The sequence below is a fragment of the Glossina fuscipes genome, unplaced genomic scaffold (genome assembly GCF_014805625.2).
Source record: "Glossina fuscipes isolate IAEA_lab_2018 unplaced genomic scaffold, Yale_Gfus_2 0, whole genome shotgun sequence".
Classification (NCBI taxonomy): Eukaryota; Metazoa; Arthropoda; class Insecta; order Diptera; family Glossinidae; genus Glossina; species Glossina fuscipes.
The window spans coordinates 17533879-17551377 of NW_023998414.1; the positions used below are offsets into that span (position 1 = coordinate 17533879).

The 17499-nt window shown below is 34.7% G+C and overlaps 2 protein-coding genes across 2 annotated transcripts; both read right to left on the reverse strand.

Moving 5' to 3' along the window:
- Window positions 1–6995: 6995 nt before the first annotated feature.
- Window positions 6996–7430, reverse strand: LOC119644635 (small nuclear ribonucleoprotein F). Its single transcript, XM_038044269.1, has 2 exons — window positions 7256–7430; window positions 6996–7169 (listed from the first exon to the last, which is right to left on the reverse strand). The coding sequence occupies exons 1-2, from the start codon at window positions 7428–7430 to the stop codon at window positions 7078–7080; spliced, it is 267 nt and encodes an 88-aa protein (XP_037900197.1). The 3' UTR covers window positions 6996–7077.
- Window positions 7431–9330: 1900 nt separating this feature from the next.
- Window positions 9331–16770, reverse strand: LOC119642518 (sodium-dependent nutrient amino acid transporter 1-like). Its single transcript, XM_038041669.1, has 11 exons — window positions 16468–16770; window positions 12645–12734; window positions 12361–12577; window positions 12001–12271; window positions 11820–11923; window positions 10922–11108; window positions 10669–10845; window positions 10506–10605; window positions 10250–10426; window positions 10075–10169; window positions 9331–10000 (listed from the first exon to the last, which is right to left on the reverse strand). The coding sequence occupies exons 1-11, from the start codon at window positions 16682–16684 to the stop codon at window positions 9824–9826; spliced, it is 1812 nt and encodes a 603-aa protein (XP_037897597.1). The 5' UTR covers window positions 16685–16770; the 3' UTR covers window positions 9331–9823.
- Between the last annotated feature and the right edge of the window lie 729 nt (window positions 16771–17499).

Sequence of the window (17499 nt, forward strand, 5' to 3'; positions counted from 1 at the left end):
TTTATAGTGGTACTACAGTATGGCACATGCAATATCCGCTCAAATTTTTGTACATCTATCTGCTACAGTTTATGAGTAATGATCAAAAACCTAATTTTTTATTCTTTTTGAGAAACAGAAGTGTTCTCAGTTTACGTGGTGCTGTGAGCGTGTCCTTCAACCGATTTGGCCCATTTTCAACCCGCGTGCGAGAACTTTCAATGCTTCTGCCAAAGTTGAAGTCGATATCTTGATTTTTGCGACCAGAACCATCTTTCTAATGGATTTTATACGGACAGACACACAAACATGCTTAACTCCATTTAATGAATTTAATGATAATCACGAGTTTACATAGTCTATGGTTTTGACTAAATGAATGTTCTCACCCTGTCATAGATATAAAAAAAAGCGTGTACACACCTAAAACGGAGGCACATTCGCGGACAGTACAAATCCGAGCTGGGAGTGAACCCTTAAGCAGTTGCAAACATGCAAAAGTTTGGCGACCGATAACAGTAAACAAAATCACTCCAATTTTCGTTCAGTCAAGTTTGACTCAAAGATATTAAGATTAGAAGTTAGTTTGAATGCGAAAGAAGAAGATGAGAAATGCGATATTTGGATTAAATTATATTAAATTATATATCATTTACACTTTTGCCAAAAACTCTAAACGAGTTGAGTTGAGTTCGTAATTATACCTATATTGGCTGAGTTTTATGAAAAGAAAGATCCTTGAGAAACGGTTAGGAATATTGAAGTGTATCACGCCAAGTTATGTCGGCGAGTCAATAGACCCATTTATTAACTTAACTAAGAAGCAAAACCCTAAGTGCAAATCTACGTTTCGCAAGTAACGGTAAGGCTAACAAAAGCAATCCATTTGCATAACGACACAAAGAAGTGAACGGGTCCTCACCAAAATTCCCAAGCATAAAGAGCAGGAATTGCTGTTGAACTAACTCTTTAGCAGGCACATAATACTTGAGGTACGGAGGCCACACAACGGAGTCATACTCCAGTCTAGGTCTGACTAAGCTCATGTATAGCCTTTTTGGAACATACTAATCACCCATCTCCTTGGGCCACCATTTAATAAAACCTGGAGTCTTTGGTGGAATAGCACCCCTAAATCCATGAACGAATCTATATATTCCAAGTTTTTGTCAATCGATGTAGCACTTAGTGGAAAAACGTAAAATCGACTTTATTTCTTTCTATAGATAATACCTTAGACTCTTTTGCACTTATTAAGCTCTTAAAATCAATTAATATGTGATTATCATTTGTAGGCTAACCAACAGTCTCACTTTGTTGTATAAGACCAATTCTGCGAAGCATACATATATGAGCACGGAATCAGAAATGTTTATATTTTCATAGCAATGGTCATCTTTAAGATATTAATTGTCATAGCATTAGTTAAGCGCTTATCAACATGTCTCTCTCTCCAATGGCCGAATTCATGTTTCTGTTGTACATGTACATGTCCATGAATGTGAGTTTAGTTTATAATGATAAAATGATAATTAAATAATGACAGAATTGAATGAATTTCACACTGCCTTCAATTATATCAATCAAGATATCATTACAGGAATTAATGTTAATTAGACATTTACACGTTTCATATGCATACGTAAAATGAAATCGCTTGGGAATTACTTAATAAGCTAAAGATTGGGGCGATTGTAAAAAGAAAACGTTATGATAGTAACTCCAGTAGTGGTAAGTAATAATACCGAAACGACCTAAGACAAATTGAGACAGAGGCATACACTGGTTACACAATGCGGCCATTATGTTCAAAATTGCCCGACACGAATAGCTTGGATGTCCCGAACTAAATAAAACTTCTTCTACGACGGACGAATATCGCTAAAGCTATTCACGCATTGATTCAACGACAGCCCAGCACAGTGAAGGGCGTCACATGCATCGATTGCATCAATCGAATTGGAGTAAGGAGTGAACATTTTGGACTTTATCGTCGGAATCAGTACTTCGTGCATCATAAGTTTTCGCATTTCTGATACTGCACGATATCCCTTTTGTCTCGCCTGTCACAATAGCACAAAATTCTCGTTTTAATTAAAAGGAAAAAGTACTGTTTACTACATTAAGTCATTTTTCGGCATAAAACCCGATCTAACAAAAAATAAAAAAACCTATATCCGTCTCCCTTCCGCTTCCGAAAAAACTTAGGTTATAAAATCCGAGTGTACGGGTAAAACCATTAATATTCTCTTAAAATGTCAACGTACACGCATTGATTTATGATAGCCTCCATAATATGGGAGCTTTGGCTAAAGCCATATATCACTTTTTCAATACAATTAATTTTAACACCTGCTTCTTAGTAGTATCTAAGATATTTTGCAATATATGACGAACAAGTTAAATTTTCTATTTCCATACATTTGCGCAATTTTGAATCTTCTTTTATGTATCGTAAATTATTTTAGTCATTTTCGTGACACTGGATTGTGAATTATAATGAATGATTTCGCCCTCAGTCACAAACTGTTTGCATTAAGCAGAAAGAACGCGAGATGGAATGTAATTCAAAAATAATAGCTCCCGAGCGACATTGAAATCACCAATTTTTCTAAGGCAAAATTCAACTTTTACTTACATCGACTCTTATACAGTGTGCAGGGCCGTATAAGATAAACGACTGCTTTCATTCATTATGAAGAAACAAATTATTTTAGTTGATAGCTCGAATGTGTCGAGAGTGCACGTGACGAGTGAAGAGATTACATTGGGTAGGAAATTTTAAAAATGTAGTATGTATCAATAATTGTAGCCTTTTGCTTACAAGTCTTTCATGCATTCAAACGAACTACAGGTCGGTTACGAAGGACTATCGCATTTTGTATCACGAGAATGGTGAGTTCAATCGAATGGTAGAAAACCTTTTATTCAAAGTATTGCCCATTGCAAGTTGTACAGTTGTCTAACAGGATAAAAGTTCCATAACGAAAGTATAAGTCGACTGTTTAGGCCATATTTTTAGGTCATATCGTCATAGGAATGCAAGTAATGTTCAGGGGACACTAACACATCGATTGAAATAGGTGTTCATCACAAAGGAATATTTAATTCCGTATTGTTGACCTCATCTTTACGAGTTTTTCCAATTAAGGATAAGTCTCGCCAGGCTGGAAAATCGCTCTGCAATACCCTGTCACATATTGCAACCGTTTTACCGCCAACGATCGACTCAGTAATGATTTTCTTCACTATTTCCAGCTAATTCAGCCTTACTCTTGATGCTAATGATCCGCCGGGACTTACACGATGTTTTTTTCTCGATGTTGTATTTCGTCGTTTATAATTCAAAAGCAGTTTCCTTCGTATAGCCAAGTACTGAAGTACTACTTTGGCCTTTTTTTTTCTTAACTTATTCAAGTTTCCCGAAAACTATGCTATGGTAACATATCGTATGTTAATACAGAGGAGATGTAGCGCTTTGTCTCAAAATATGTAGCTATACGCGCGGTAAACCAGTACGGCGCGTTAGCATGGTGAGGGCGCAGATTACTATTTAAGAACAAGTATTCGTGCTCCAAAAACAATTTTTATTATACTTGCGTGGATTACTTAACTTGGAATTTATAATCAAAACAAAACAAAATAAACAAATCGTTTTACGTAGTTGTTCTAACTCATGTCTATCCTTAACTTACCCTAATGTTAATTGCTATACCCTTGTACTGCAAGTAATGTAGGGTATAACTATGCAAATTAATTCAATTACTCAATATAATTTTTTGATTTTGAAATCTTTTTGCATAATTGACATAATGCTCTAGTATGCTCCGGCATTCGTGAAATACATCCTTTAAGTATGTATATTAATATTTGCATATGTATATAGGGATATACATATTTATGCTAAACTATGACAAAGTGACAAACTAAGTGATGAAAGTGATGCTTTATATGAAAATCCATTCACTCACAGTTTGCTTTCCACTCTCCCAACTATGCATGTTTATGCATTTGATTGCATATAAAGTAGGACCGCGTTCGAAACATTCGCATAAATTTCGCATTTTCATTTTGTAAAGCAAAAAGCCCAATTCCCGTGAAAAGGCGTGATGCAAATCTTATACTATCGCCGCTGCTTGCTTGTATGCTTGCGAATACATGTTGAGAATGTATGCCTAAGTATGCGTTCAATTTTGTGGAACGTTGTTTCATTTATGTATGATCACGTGCAAAATTGCTCCCATAACGGTTGACCATCGACGAATAATACATGTGCAAAATGACTGCTCAATAAAAAGAGAGAGATGCTTCAAACAGCAACGTAAGCATTACACGCGAACACTCTTGTAAGCAAAAGCACACGCAAATATGCAAAATATAACGCTTGGCTGGTCGTTACAGTAGTAGACGATGGAAAACAAACACTTGTATGTGTAAATGAAACCCTACACTTAGTAACTGAATGTCGTTAATGTTAACATTCTTTTGGCGACACACAGCGTACATATGTATATGCCATAGGGATCCAAAAAATTTATGTTGTTGTTTTTATAAAATGAGATTTTCAGGATATACCCGAGTCCTCTTCTCTCTAAGCCTTTTTTTGACTTGAAAGTGAAGTTTTTTCATATAACGGCTAAAACCCCCCACAAAAAAGAGGAACTAGAGCAATTGTGTCTTCACTGAAGTAAATTTTGACCGCTCAAGCTACATATAATCATATGCATGAATAAAAAGAAAGTTTTATTAAAAGTCTTAATTAACTTTTATACTGAACTTTTGAAGGACTTCCAATACGCATATGCATCAAAATGTAAATCAAATTTTGTAGTAAGTCTGAGGCAATTTTTTTATTAGCAGGCATACATTCGCGCGAGTGAACTAATTTTTTAACTTATGCGTCAAGCTAAGAATATATGTAAAGTTTCAACCTTCCAGCATAGCTTTGGCAACCTAGAGAGTTGCAATGCAAAAACTTGAATGGACCGACGCGCTAGTTAACATCACATAAGTAAAAAAAAAACGTTAGCAAGTGAAAAATCTAGTATGCCTCCAATATTTGGAGGTAGATAAATTAAATTTAACCATTATTATATGTAAAGCTTCTCGACTGTTTTATACTCGAAAGTATACATAAAAGTCTCCCCTTGTCATGTTTCTTTCTTTTTTCGAATTCTCATTTATAAAGAGCGTTGTTCCACCTGTTAAAACTTTGTCTTTTGAATTGTATGGGATCGCAACTGGAAGTTCCTTGGCTGCGAAAACTTGACCAACAGGTTTAATTTTGTGTATCACATATTCCAGGGCCCCGTAGACCACTTTACTTCTTCTACCAAGCGAATTTCCTGAGAACTGTAGTTCTCTCGCTCAAGAAGCGAGAAGAACGCTTCCTGTATGTGGCGTTTTGACCCAAAGGAAAATAAAAACACTAGAGAGACCTCAATTGCACCCCTATGATAAACGAGTCCATACAATGTGTGACAACTAGTGACCCCTATACCTAACTAAGTGTAAGACACCGTGGGATTAAGCCTTCAGGACAGGAATTCACTTTGAACTCACGAGAGATATCTGTTTGAATATCAATTCATACGGCAATACCATTAGAACGATTACGTTCATTTTCAAAAAAATTTTGGAAGCTATACAACTATACCAATTTACTCTGCATCATTGTATCAATATAATTATCCCTGTGCTTCCAACAGTTTACAGATGTTCTGGTATAACAGATTCTCAGCTGATACGTACACTTGTATTCCCCAACGAGGAGTGTCACTCTACCATGTTAGTCCTGCCCATTGTAATAAAAATTTTTAATCAGTGGCGCGACCTTGTCAAGTCAATTTGGCCGTCTATTCACGTTTTACGGAAACATTTAGAATTAAAAAAATTAATATAGAGTTTAAATAAATACAGTTAATGACTACAGATAAATTTTAGACAGACTATAGCAGGTATTGACATAAAAATTTAAAATAAATCTGCCCTCGACTTAAGATAACAGAATAGCCCTGATCACTCAAATGATGCATTCAACAATAAACGAAATTCATTCTATTACTTATACTCATCACTAAAGGATGAAAATGCATTCATTTCGTGGAAACGTTTCCAACACTCATAAAACATTTCCAAGGACAATATAAAGCATATGCGTTCTTTATCAGGATAGAATTCGTAATCTATGCAGCACGACCGTCTGTCCATCTATAAAATGCCTTTATAGTTTCCTGGTCGCAAGCATGAAGTTTCTCGCTTTGAATTTGACAGAAACGTTGGAGGTTCGGTCAAAGAACATGCGTACGGTTCCGGATAGACTGAGAGCTTATTGCGTTTTTGTCTCATTACTCATAAACTACGATCGACACATGATAAAAATTTTCACGCGCCCGCATAATATTGTAAAATATGAAACTTTGGAAACTTTTTGTTTTATTATAGATGTTTGTTCGTATTTAAGATTCGGGCCAAGTCGCATATAACTGTCCTATTAGTTTTTCTTGAAGATAACTTTTTTATGATTTAGATCAAAGGCTCGTTGTCTTTTGTGTACAGAGTAAGCAGCTTTTTGCTTAAGACCACTTAATGGTAAGCGTATCCGAACATATGTATATTCGTTCAAGTCCACTCTCACTTCTCCACTACTAAAACCCTATTTTTTTAAAGCATTAAAGAAAAAAAGAGTTAATCGACTTTGGAGGACGAAGCTCTACGCGGTATAGTGGTGGAATATGAAAGGCTATGTTTGATTATACTTAACTTGTCCGATTCATTTTGCATTTACTAAGAGCATTATTTGAAAATCAGTTTTTAAGGGGCAAGAGCACAACAAGTCAACAACTATATAATTTTTAAAAAGAATCAATAATCAATCGAGTGACCTTTGCGTGGATCGAGACGCTTGAAATGAACTACTAAATGTTTACTTCCGAATAATTGACAACATCTTTACATATATAATATAATACATTCTATTTAAACTTATAAGGTCTAATTTAATACAGAAACGATCAATTTGTGTTGATCGATTTTCAAGCATTTTTGAAACAATTTTTGTTTTTAATATCAGTTAGAAATATTCGGTTTTTGTACATATTAGTCTCTCATTTCTCCTTCTTCATCTTCGTCATCAGCACCTTTGATATACAGAACATTATTACAGCGTATTAAAACTTCGCCTAAATTTCCTGCATTTGAAAGTAAAGAAATATATATATAAGTAATAGGGTTTTTTTTTTTTTTTGAATTTGTAGAATGCTCTTATACGATTTACCAGTAACTTGACCATCTATGTGTTCTTCAGTGTTGGCTAACTGCATGTTCATGTAACCATCCACAGATACCAAGTAGCCTTTGTATTCGTGGCCCCACTTTAACTTAATGACAACAGGTTTACCAGTCAAACCGTTTAGAAACGGTTTGGGATTAATAGGCATAGCAGCAGACATGATGAGCTACAATATTTTCTATTCCTCTTCACTTATAAGAAATGATTCAAGAAAAAAAGATAACACGACGCCGGTAAACAGTTTATTGTTAGCACGAGGAGTTAGAGATGACAATTTATTTTAAAAACAAATCGATTAATAGTTAAAGGTCTCCACACAATGACTGCTTCTCGCTTTCGTGTTATAACGCACAATACAATGCACAAAACGAAACGGCGAACACAATGCTTGTTGCAAGACCGTATGGTTTAAAGAACAGACTTTCTTTACATAAACATTTCAATGAAACGCACGATTTGTTCGGAAAGCTACTTTCTGAAGCAAAATATTAATAAAAGAAGTAAAGCGGCAAAAAGTTATTCTTTCCTGCTTAAAAATAAGTTGCATTTTAGTTTAATGATTTAATTTAATGTTTTTTTTATTTATTGATTGATTTTATTTAATAAAAATGCTAATAACCATTTTAAAGCCTAAAATATTTACGATATAATTTTGTATTCTTCTCGCAAATACATCAGTGTTTCGCTGTCAATTTTATTTTCACATTTACACATGCATGATGCGAAAAGGGAAAAGAATTCAAATTCCGGAAAACTGCTTTATGCTGTGAAGCGTGAAATGTCTTATTTGACATGATTACAAAATTTCCAAGTGACAATCTTAACAAGCATATGTTGAACTAGCAAACTGCAACGTTACGAGATATTAAACCTAAAAATAGCAAACCTTGCACGACAGATATGTGTTGCAATGAAATTTGATATATTAGGTACGCTTTATTTTCACACACTATTACACTTATTAAGTAAATCTGTCTTGCATTCTAGAGTTAGTGAAAGTGGTGCCATACACAAGACAGAAATATATTTTCATTGTTGACCAATATTTCAAAAATTATGCAACTGGCCAAACAATGGCTGTTACTGATGCTCCATTTTGCGCTATGATACGCCATTCTTTCTGTCTATATTGGATGATATTAATGTGACCGAAACGTGGTTTCAACAAGACGGTGCCACATGCCATCCATCCCGTTAAACAATCCACTTACTGTATGAGATTTTCCCTGGTCGTGTATTCTCTCCTTTCGTAAGAGACTTTGTGCCAGCAAAGCTGTGCCGGTTTGTCCCATGTGCTATTTCGCATATAACTCTATCCTATGCACATTATGATGCAATAAAAAAATTATAAATAAAAAAAGAGTAATGATGTTAAGACACAATAAAAAAAAACGATCGCGTTCCACAATATTAGAAATTTTTTTTGTATCCTACACCACATGCGGCAATTTGTGCGGACATAAGAAAGGCTTATGATAGACCCATCTTTTATTATACCTATCTATTCAGAACCATTTTCCGCATGAATTTAAGCCCGTCTATCCACGTAAACTTGTACTCAAGTGCAAAAATTTGCAATTTTTGCAATATCTTGATGAAATTTAGCAAGCTAACGTGTTTTGACCTGGGGAAGAGCGCTGTTGAAAATCGTTTGGATCGGTCCAATTGTAGGACCACCCACCCCTCATATAGCGCTCTATTTTGAAAAGTTGTTATAAGAAAAAAAATTTCAAGTTTTAAAATTTCTCTGCAAAGCTCGCTCTGTAATAGTATTTAGAAATTCTAAATTGGTCTGAAAAACTTGGTTTGGCTAAAGCAATTTCTTGAATCTGCTCTCATATAACCGTTCCTATCAAACTAAAAAGATATAAATTTTAATATTTCATTCTGAAAATTAGTCCACAATAGTAAATTGGCATGGAAATCGACGTCAAGGAATTGTAATATTTGAGGTAGCATCGCGAAGACGGGTGAACGATTGTATTAAGCGAAATGATGTAGACTATCTACGGCCGATCGTCGGCCTTGCCCGCCTATAATACTCTTACTTATCTTTTTAAACATATATGGAAGCTTGTACTTTGAATCGCGAGTAGGAGCCGGGGTCTATTGCTGCGAAGTTTCTATTGTATTATAAGTTACGTAAATTACCGTTAACTTTGTTTATGAAAAAAGGAGAAAGTAAAAAGAAAAAAAGGACAGCAAAGGCAAAAAGTTTCGTGGCACAGCGTGCTTTATTGGTGGTGCAAAATAAACTTGAAAGTAAACAAGCTGGTATTGGTAAGTGCAGCTAATATTATAATAGTCGGAAAGTCAGGTAGAACGAATAATTAATTAACGAGAATCTTTCAAATTGAGATTTATGCGTGCTGCTCCTTTGGACTTCGATCCCTAATTGTGTTATTGTTGATGATATTGTGATTATTGCTTATATTTTTTATAATACAAGTACGAGCTTTATCTATTCTATCTTAGCATATACACGCTGGTGCGTTAAAATTTTAAATGCCGCAACTTTAAACAGAAATATACGATTGCGTACATCCGCGAACACTATCCATTTTTACTGAAAACATTTACAAGTTTCTGCCAAAAATGCAAAGTTTTCCGATCCAAAACTTTCGCCTTTCGGTCCTCTCGTATTTTGTTCTTGTAGAGTAACCAATCTTTTCTAATCAATTGATCGCTTGGGCCCCAAGATTCATCGGGTCGACACGCCTTTTTAACACTCTGCAAAACAAAACTTGTTCACGTTATACGAAAAAGCAAACACGACTTTCAAGTAAATCATATACAACACCGACTTTCCAAAAAGTTCCTTCATAGTGCGTATACACAGTCCATAGGAACCATAACGGGAATTGAATAAAACCAATCGCCAAAAGTAACCAACCGGTAACTAAAGAAAAGAAGAAGACCAGTTCAATAATTTACTTAAAACTATTTACTTAAAAGGACATTTTAATCTTTAAATCTTACAATTTGCCAATTTTGGATACTCCATGCCAGCATAGGTTATAGTTTTCAATTCAGCCATTGAGTATATAAAAATGGAAAGTAATAGAAATGGCGTAATAATCGACCAACAAATGCGCCAATAAAATGAAACTGGACGATTAGTCATGTATTCAATGTCGTCGCAAAAATTTTGCAAACCTTTTCAAATTCAAATCCAAACATTTTAATGTTATGTATTCGAACGCAGAACGTACGTGATAGATATATGTATGCTTACCGTAAACCCAAGAAATGCCACAAATTTGAAATAGAGCCAAACCAAATATTACAAATGTAGCGCCATAATAGTCCACAAGATTTAATATCCATTGACCGGCCTTTAAAGTAAATTTATGTTCATACAAAACCCATTATTATTATTGTTAAACTTTGTTCTTTACTGGAGTAACATAAACGATCCCGCAAAGAAATCCGCCTACGGTAGTTATCAATGAAACGATCGAAGCATCCATCCATTTATATTGGTCGCATAGAATAGCCACTAAAGTGTTAGCCTGGGCTACAAGCGTACCAATTCCTAGTACATAGAACATGGCGAAAAATAACACTGAAAAGAGCTTTACAATGAATTTCAATTAAACAAGCTCGTTATTATGGAATTAATGACAAAAAGTTGAGAATAATTGATAGTACTTGTGGGGCAGCTTCAAATTTTGCAATCGCGTCTGGATAAGAGATGAAGGCTAAGCCAGTACCACTACGCACCACTTCATCCACCTCTACATTAAGATTATCAGCTAGATTCCCCAAAATTCCAAATATTGTGATACCAGCTATTAAGCTGGTGATTGTGTCAAGGCTTGTAACAATCATGGCATCCCTGTTAAAAACAAACTATAGATTATTTTAAATTCGTTTTCAATTATCTCAAATAGATTCTACAAGTCTACTCCATGCGAAGTTAACATTCAAAATAATAAAAACAAGTAGGAAAATTATATTCGGCGATGACCGAATCTTTTATACCCATCACCGTTATCCTGAAAAAGACTACAAAAAATGAACAGAATTAAATTTTCATACTCTGTAATGCTAGGCGGGCACGGCAATTTGGGCAAAGACTGTCACTGTAACATGGTCACACTATGATATTTGAAGCGCATACAGCCATTAGATGGCCCAAAGGAATAAGAAACTATCCATGCTACTATGCCTCAATGCTTTCACTTAATGGAATGAGCTGCGTACACTACAAGCTACGCATCAACGCACGAACCCGTCACTGGGAGATATTATCAACTAGAGGGGCCAGTAGCACTCAGCTGGAACATGCTACTCCGATCATCTTATTATCTTCTGATTAACAATTTTTTCAAAGGATCACCATTCATGGCCTTTCCGAGCAGCTCTTGTCTTCTTATAGTGATGCTTATAAAAAACTAACTCTTTCCTATGCCATGCTCTTGAATGATCTCTTAACTATCGTTTGCCTAAATAGCGCCTGACGACGCGCAGAGTGAAATATTAGAGGTTCTACGTACCACTTTCATGTCTAGCTGTACGGCGGATAATATGTGAGCACTGTAATTACCTGTGTGAGTTGTGGTCAAATTTATTGTACGATGAAAACATAACAAGCGGTCCCAAGCCCACGGCCAATGAGAAAAAACATTGCACAACAGCTTCCATCCATACCTGAGTATTCGAAAATAAATCAAAATCATGGAATCAAGTGAAATGTTATTGTATTTGATGTCGACTTTAGAGTTTACCTTTAAATTTAATAACTCACTCCAGTTCGGTTTCAAGAAATATATGATGCCATCAATCGCGCCGTCGAGTGTTACTGCACGAACAAGCAGAGTTATAAGAATGACATAAGGGAATATAGCCAGAAAATATGCAGCTTTGCCTGCTGTTTTCACGCCTTTAACGATAACCAAAAACGTGGTTAACCAGGAAATAAATAATGCAAGAGTCAATCTCCAATCCGGTAAACCGATACCTTCGGAAATGTCGTCGTATTCATGAATGACAGTTTTTCTAAATCAAATCAAATATAATTCAACTTAAAATAATTGGTAAAATTCCTCTCTAAAAAATATCTTTTTTTTTTTTTAGGAAAAACTAACACGAAATACAACTCGGAACTGCTTTGGGGTTTCGTTTGATATGTTGCATTGCTCTTGGGTTTGGAATCGACACAGTTTGTCTCCCATTCATCGCGGCAATAAGACCAAGGTAGAATCTTTTGAAAGGAAGCAATCAAATAGTATAGTGTTATAGCCAAAAGTGATGAATAATAAGTTAATACAGTAATGCCGGCATACGCTTGGCCAACGCCTACGCCTACAAGAAACGTCACTTATGAGAGTTGGATTTAATTTCAAATTAAAAATTTCACTTATTCTCTTACCAATAAATGAAGGGCATACCGACCATATTTTCAACGAACTTCTACTTGTGAATTGACCCAACAACACTTCCAAGTAATACATAGGTTTGCCTATCAATTAAAAAATAAGTAAACTGCAATAAGCAAAACAAGCAAAAATTAACTGAAGAGAGTCTTTACTAGGTACTTAGTTAATCCTATTCGAATATGCGTTTACAGATAATCACGTAAAGGCCTTAGGCTCTTTATTAAATATTTCACACGTGATCCCAGTAGTTATAAACACCTATAAGCATCTAAGTTGAAAAGATGAATGGAACTGGTATTTGAGTATTGAGAGATTTTATCCACAATTCTTATATAGAAGATACATCATGATCTTTTTATACCCACCACCGAAAGGCGAGGGCTTTGTTCATTTTGTCAAAACGTTCTTGTGCGCAAGTCGGTATTGAACACAGTCCAAATCGGTCGAAAATTGGATTTTCGCCCACTACTCTTGAGCTACAAGCAATAAATCTACAAAAATTTAACGGTATATACTATAAGCAATGCTGAAGTAAAAATGGTAACAATATACCACGACTATCCATTGTTATATAGTGCCAAAATTTCATTTTTTCCAATACCTTGATAACACGCAGAAACCCTATGCTACAAAAACCCCATGACGTATATCTGTAGTGAAGATTCTCCGGTTTGCAAAATGAAGATATCGCCTACAAGCTTGAAAAGAATTTGAGAATCGCCCAAGCTATTCAAATTTCAAATAACACGACTAGAACCACCCACTCGCGTATATAAGAAAGCCAGTGAACACTTTTGCTTTCTCTCCCTCTCTCTTGTTAGTTGCTCATGCAGATACACGAAATGGCATAAATGTGATGGATATAAGAAATTCAATCACAACTGAATGTAATTTTCTCACTTTTCCTTTTCAAAGCATTTATTAGCGCAAGTCGTATTCTTTTTCTTTTTTTTATCTGTCACGTCTACGCCTGTTATAGGTATATAAGAGTACTTCATATTTCTTTTGATTACATAACTTTTCAAGCATTAGTTATAATCAGTTCTGCACATGCTTACAATTTTGAAATTAGAAATATGACAGTCAAATCCGTAATTAACTATAATGGTACTTGTATGTGTTGCGATCATTTTTTCTCTTAAAAAAAGTATTTATTGAGAAAAATTGGCCGAATATATATTAATTATGGTATTTTCCATAATTTTTTACGACTTTTTGCCATCTTCCTATCAACAAGAAGATACCAAGTCGAAAGAAAGATATTGGTTTGGCAGCGATCGAATCATCGACCCATTTTCGTACTTCTTCAGCATTACGAGGCACCAATCAAGCCATGTTTCATCGATCTGAACAAATGTTAAGCAGAAGGCGCTATGTCTGGAGAGTACGCTGAGTGCGGCAAAACTTCTAATTCGAACTGCAACAGTGTCTCCTTGACAACCCTTGCAACGTATGGCCGAGCGTTCTCATGCAACAGGATGATTTTGCGTCTGTTAACCGCTCTTCTTGGTCTTTCTTACACCCATACCTCGTTCAATTTATTCAATTGATCTCGATAGACATTTGCATTCGGTTTTAGCAGCTCGTAATACACTATATCTTTCTGATCCCACCACATGCACATGCAAAGCTTGAATAGGCCATAAATATTCCGCATCGGTGGCGATATGGGTGACTCTTCTGGATTAACCCATGACGTTTTACGCTTGGGATTGTCGTAATGGATTCACTTTACATCGCCAGTCACAATACGCCACCAAAAAGTTTTTGATCCAAACCTTAAACAGAAGTGTGTTTACTTTCGGAACCATTCAACGAATGCTTATATATCGCCGTGAATTTTTACTTTTATCAATTTAACCAACACTACGGTTAAATTTCAAATTAATTCTTAAGCGGCTGACAAAGACCTTAAAAGTTTTGCATTTCTATTTTTCAAACATCCTTCTTTCCTAACTGTGTTAAACGGTTTGTTGTCCCATTGCAGACGTTTTCAAACTTATGCAATTTTTGTAAACATTTACAAGGAGATAAACAGATTGACATGACAACAACAATAACTACTACTTTTTCATGCGCAACGCCGCTTGCGACAAATGGAAGAGTAATTTAGTTTAACTTACATTCGTCTTTTGCCTGAATTGTTTGTTTACATAATAGGTTCAAATTGCGACTAACGCAACAAGGCGAGTATTAAAGGATATAGAAAGACCCTGAGACATCTCTTAATAATTGGCGAAGGTTCGCGTCCTGAATATGTTTGGTTTGCGGGGACGTATACAAGACCCGCCTTCTCTTATACCGACGGGAAATAATTCTGCATGGATCTAAATCGATCTAACAGACAAACAAGATTAGAAAATGAATTATTTTCTGAATCAGTCCAAGCTTGTCTGTCCGATAACTGTTCATGTGTTTTTATATTCAATTTACATATCGCAGTTTTTGAGATATTTTGATGAAACTTGTTGCACTGAACGTTCGATTCGGATCAATTCACTTTTTCTTTCGATCGCCAAATTACGGCTTGCTTTGAAAAATCGCTATCTATGGTATTAAGGTATATGGCCGACCATGGCCGACAATAATGCTTTTACTTATCTTTGTAATTTTAGCAGAAATTTTTCTATCTCCAACCATCCTAAAGAAAATTAGGATTCTATACATTAATGAGACAATTAATTGGGGTAAGTAAACGGAGATTAAAATTTTTGAAGTAGTAGAAGTAGTAGTAATCACTTAAATGGTCGAATCTGTTGAACCTACAAATATGCCACACTGTTAAATGCTAAACAACCTTTCCCCAAGTAGTAGTGTTAATTTATGGATGGAATGGATTAACTTATGAATTTTGTCAGCAGTTCTAAAACGACCTAAAAAGAACAAAAACCTGAAATCGGAGTAATCCGGGAACTACATTTTATAAACATTTGTAGTTGGTTATGTTAAAGGCATCTGTGTATCTCTAACTCACTTTAATTGCTAACCAAAATGTGGGTAATAGCCTAGCATCAATTTAAGGAATCAAAAAAACAAAAAAAAAAAAGGAGAAATTATTGCAGGCGCAGTTTAATTACCCCCTTGGCTGTGTTATGGTTTCTAATTTTTATTCCCGTAAAGCAACTAACAATGAAGTGCTTTTGAAAAAGCAACAACTTTTTATCAGATGTTTTCAAAAGTTTATCAAAAATCAAGAAAACCCACATACATGCACACATCAACGATATAAAACTTGAAATTTCCTTTCCACGCAATTTTTCTTTTTCTTTTTTTTTTTTTTTTTGCTAAAGAGATTTACATAAAAATGAAGTATTAAATATGAAAGATTAAAAGACAGTTATCTCAGGTCTGTGATAGCCTCGATAGCCTTGAGCCTTGAGTATTGTTAATTACTCTGTTCAAACACTAATGATTTGAACACGATATTCCGCAATATTCAAGTGTTCTCAGAGCGGAGTCTTCACAGCGGTATACTCTGTTAAAGGGGTAAAATTGTTAGTTTTTTTTTTTATATTTAATTCATTTTTCTTTTCTTAGTTGTAATCTTTTCTTATTTCAATTATTTTAAATAAATCTTATGCACGAAATGAATGTAAGTGTGCGTACATGAGTTGTTAATATCTTTTCAATACCATATGGATACAGTAGAATTGTCCCAGAGTATGAAATAAGAAATTAATTTATTATTAATTTTCTATACTTCTACTGTACGTTGAAAAAGTTCTTCGTTTTTTTATCATTTGATACAAAGTTCAGGTTTTTTTTTTTAAACGTCGGTATGCTCTATGAAATGAAAGAAATCAAAATCAATTGTACCAATTAAAAAGAGCACCACGATGTAGGGAACTAAAAACGCACCGCCTCCATTCTCGTATGCGGTAAATGGAAATCGCCAAATATTCCCCAAACCAACAGAGACCGATATGCAGGACATTAAAAATTCTAAACCGCTAGACCAACTCTGACGCTGTTGATCTTCGACATTGGGATGTCGGCTAGATTTTGATGTTGTAATCTTTGCATCTCTATTCATATTCCGTTTTTCGCTTTCTGTTTCTTCTTCTCTCTTGACTTTTATTGTTTATCAAATTTTTTTTTGTTTCGCTTTTTCCTTCTATTTTGTAATAACTAGGAAATATTTCCTTTTAACACTTGCCTAAAAAAAAAAAAAAAAACAAAAAAAAAAAATTATAAAAAGTTCTTCAAAAAATGCACATGTAATCACAGTGAGAGGAATTTCACGTTCTTTTACGCATATGTAATTATGTATGTATATATATATATATATATATATAATATATATATTAAATATATATATATATTAACGATATATTGTATATATATATATATTAACTAATGACGAAAAGCACAAAACCTCTTTAATACTGACAAAGTTCACAAGAACTGTACAAATAATGTTCGCATAACTGTCCGGATGTGTTTTCTTTTTTATATCGACGCACTCTTCTACTTAGCTGAGAAAACTTAATAATAAATAAAAAAAAGGTTCGAACTCATTCTAACGGTTCACAACAGATGACTGCCGTCGAAAAAAGCTTTTCGTTGGTTCCTTTGATCATGCCTATCGTTGCCACTTGCCTTAGTAAAGAAAAGTATTCGGCAATAATTCTGCAAATTGAAAGAATAAAAAAAACTATGCAAGAATGAAAAGTTTATTCTTTTCTTTCTTTTAAATTGAAATTTTATCAATTGCTTAGATACCACATCATCTTTACAATACATCATCCATTTGTAGTAAAGAGGAAAGCTAAAGGGTCTTCCAAAATGAGCTGGCTATTTAATTTTTGTAAATAAAACGCTTATTACATTTGATAATTAACAATCTCT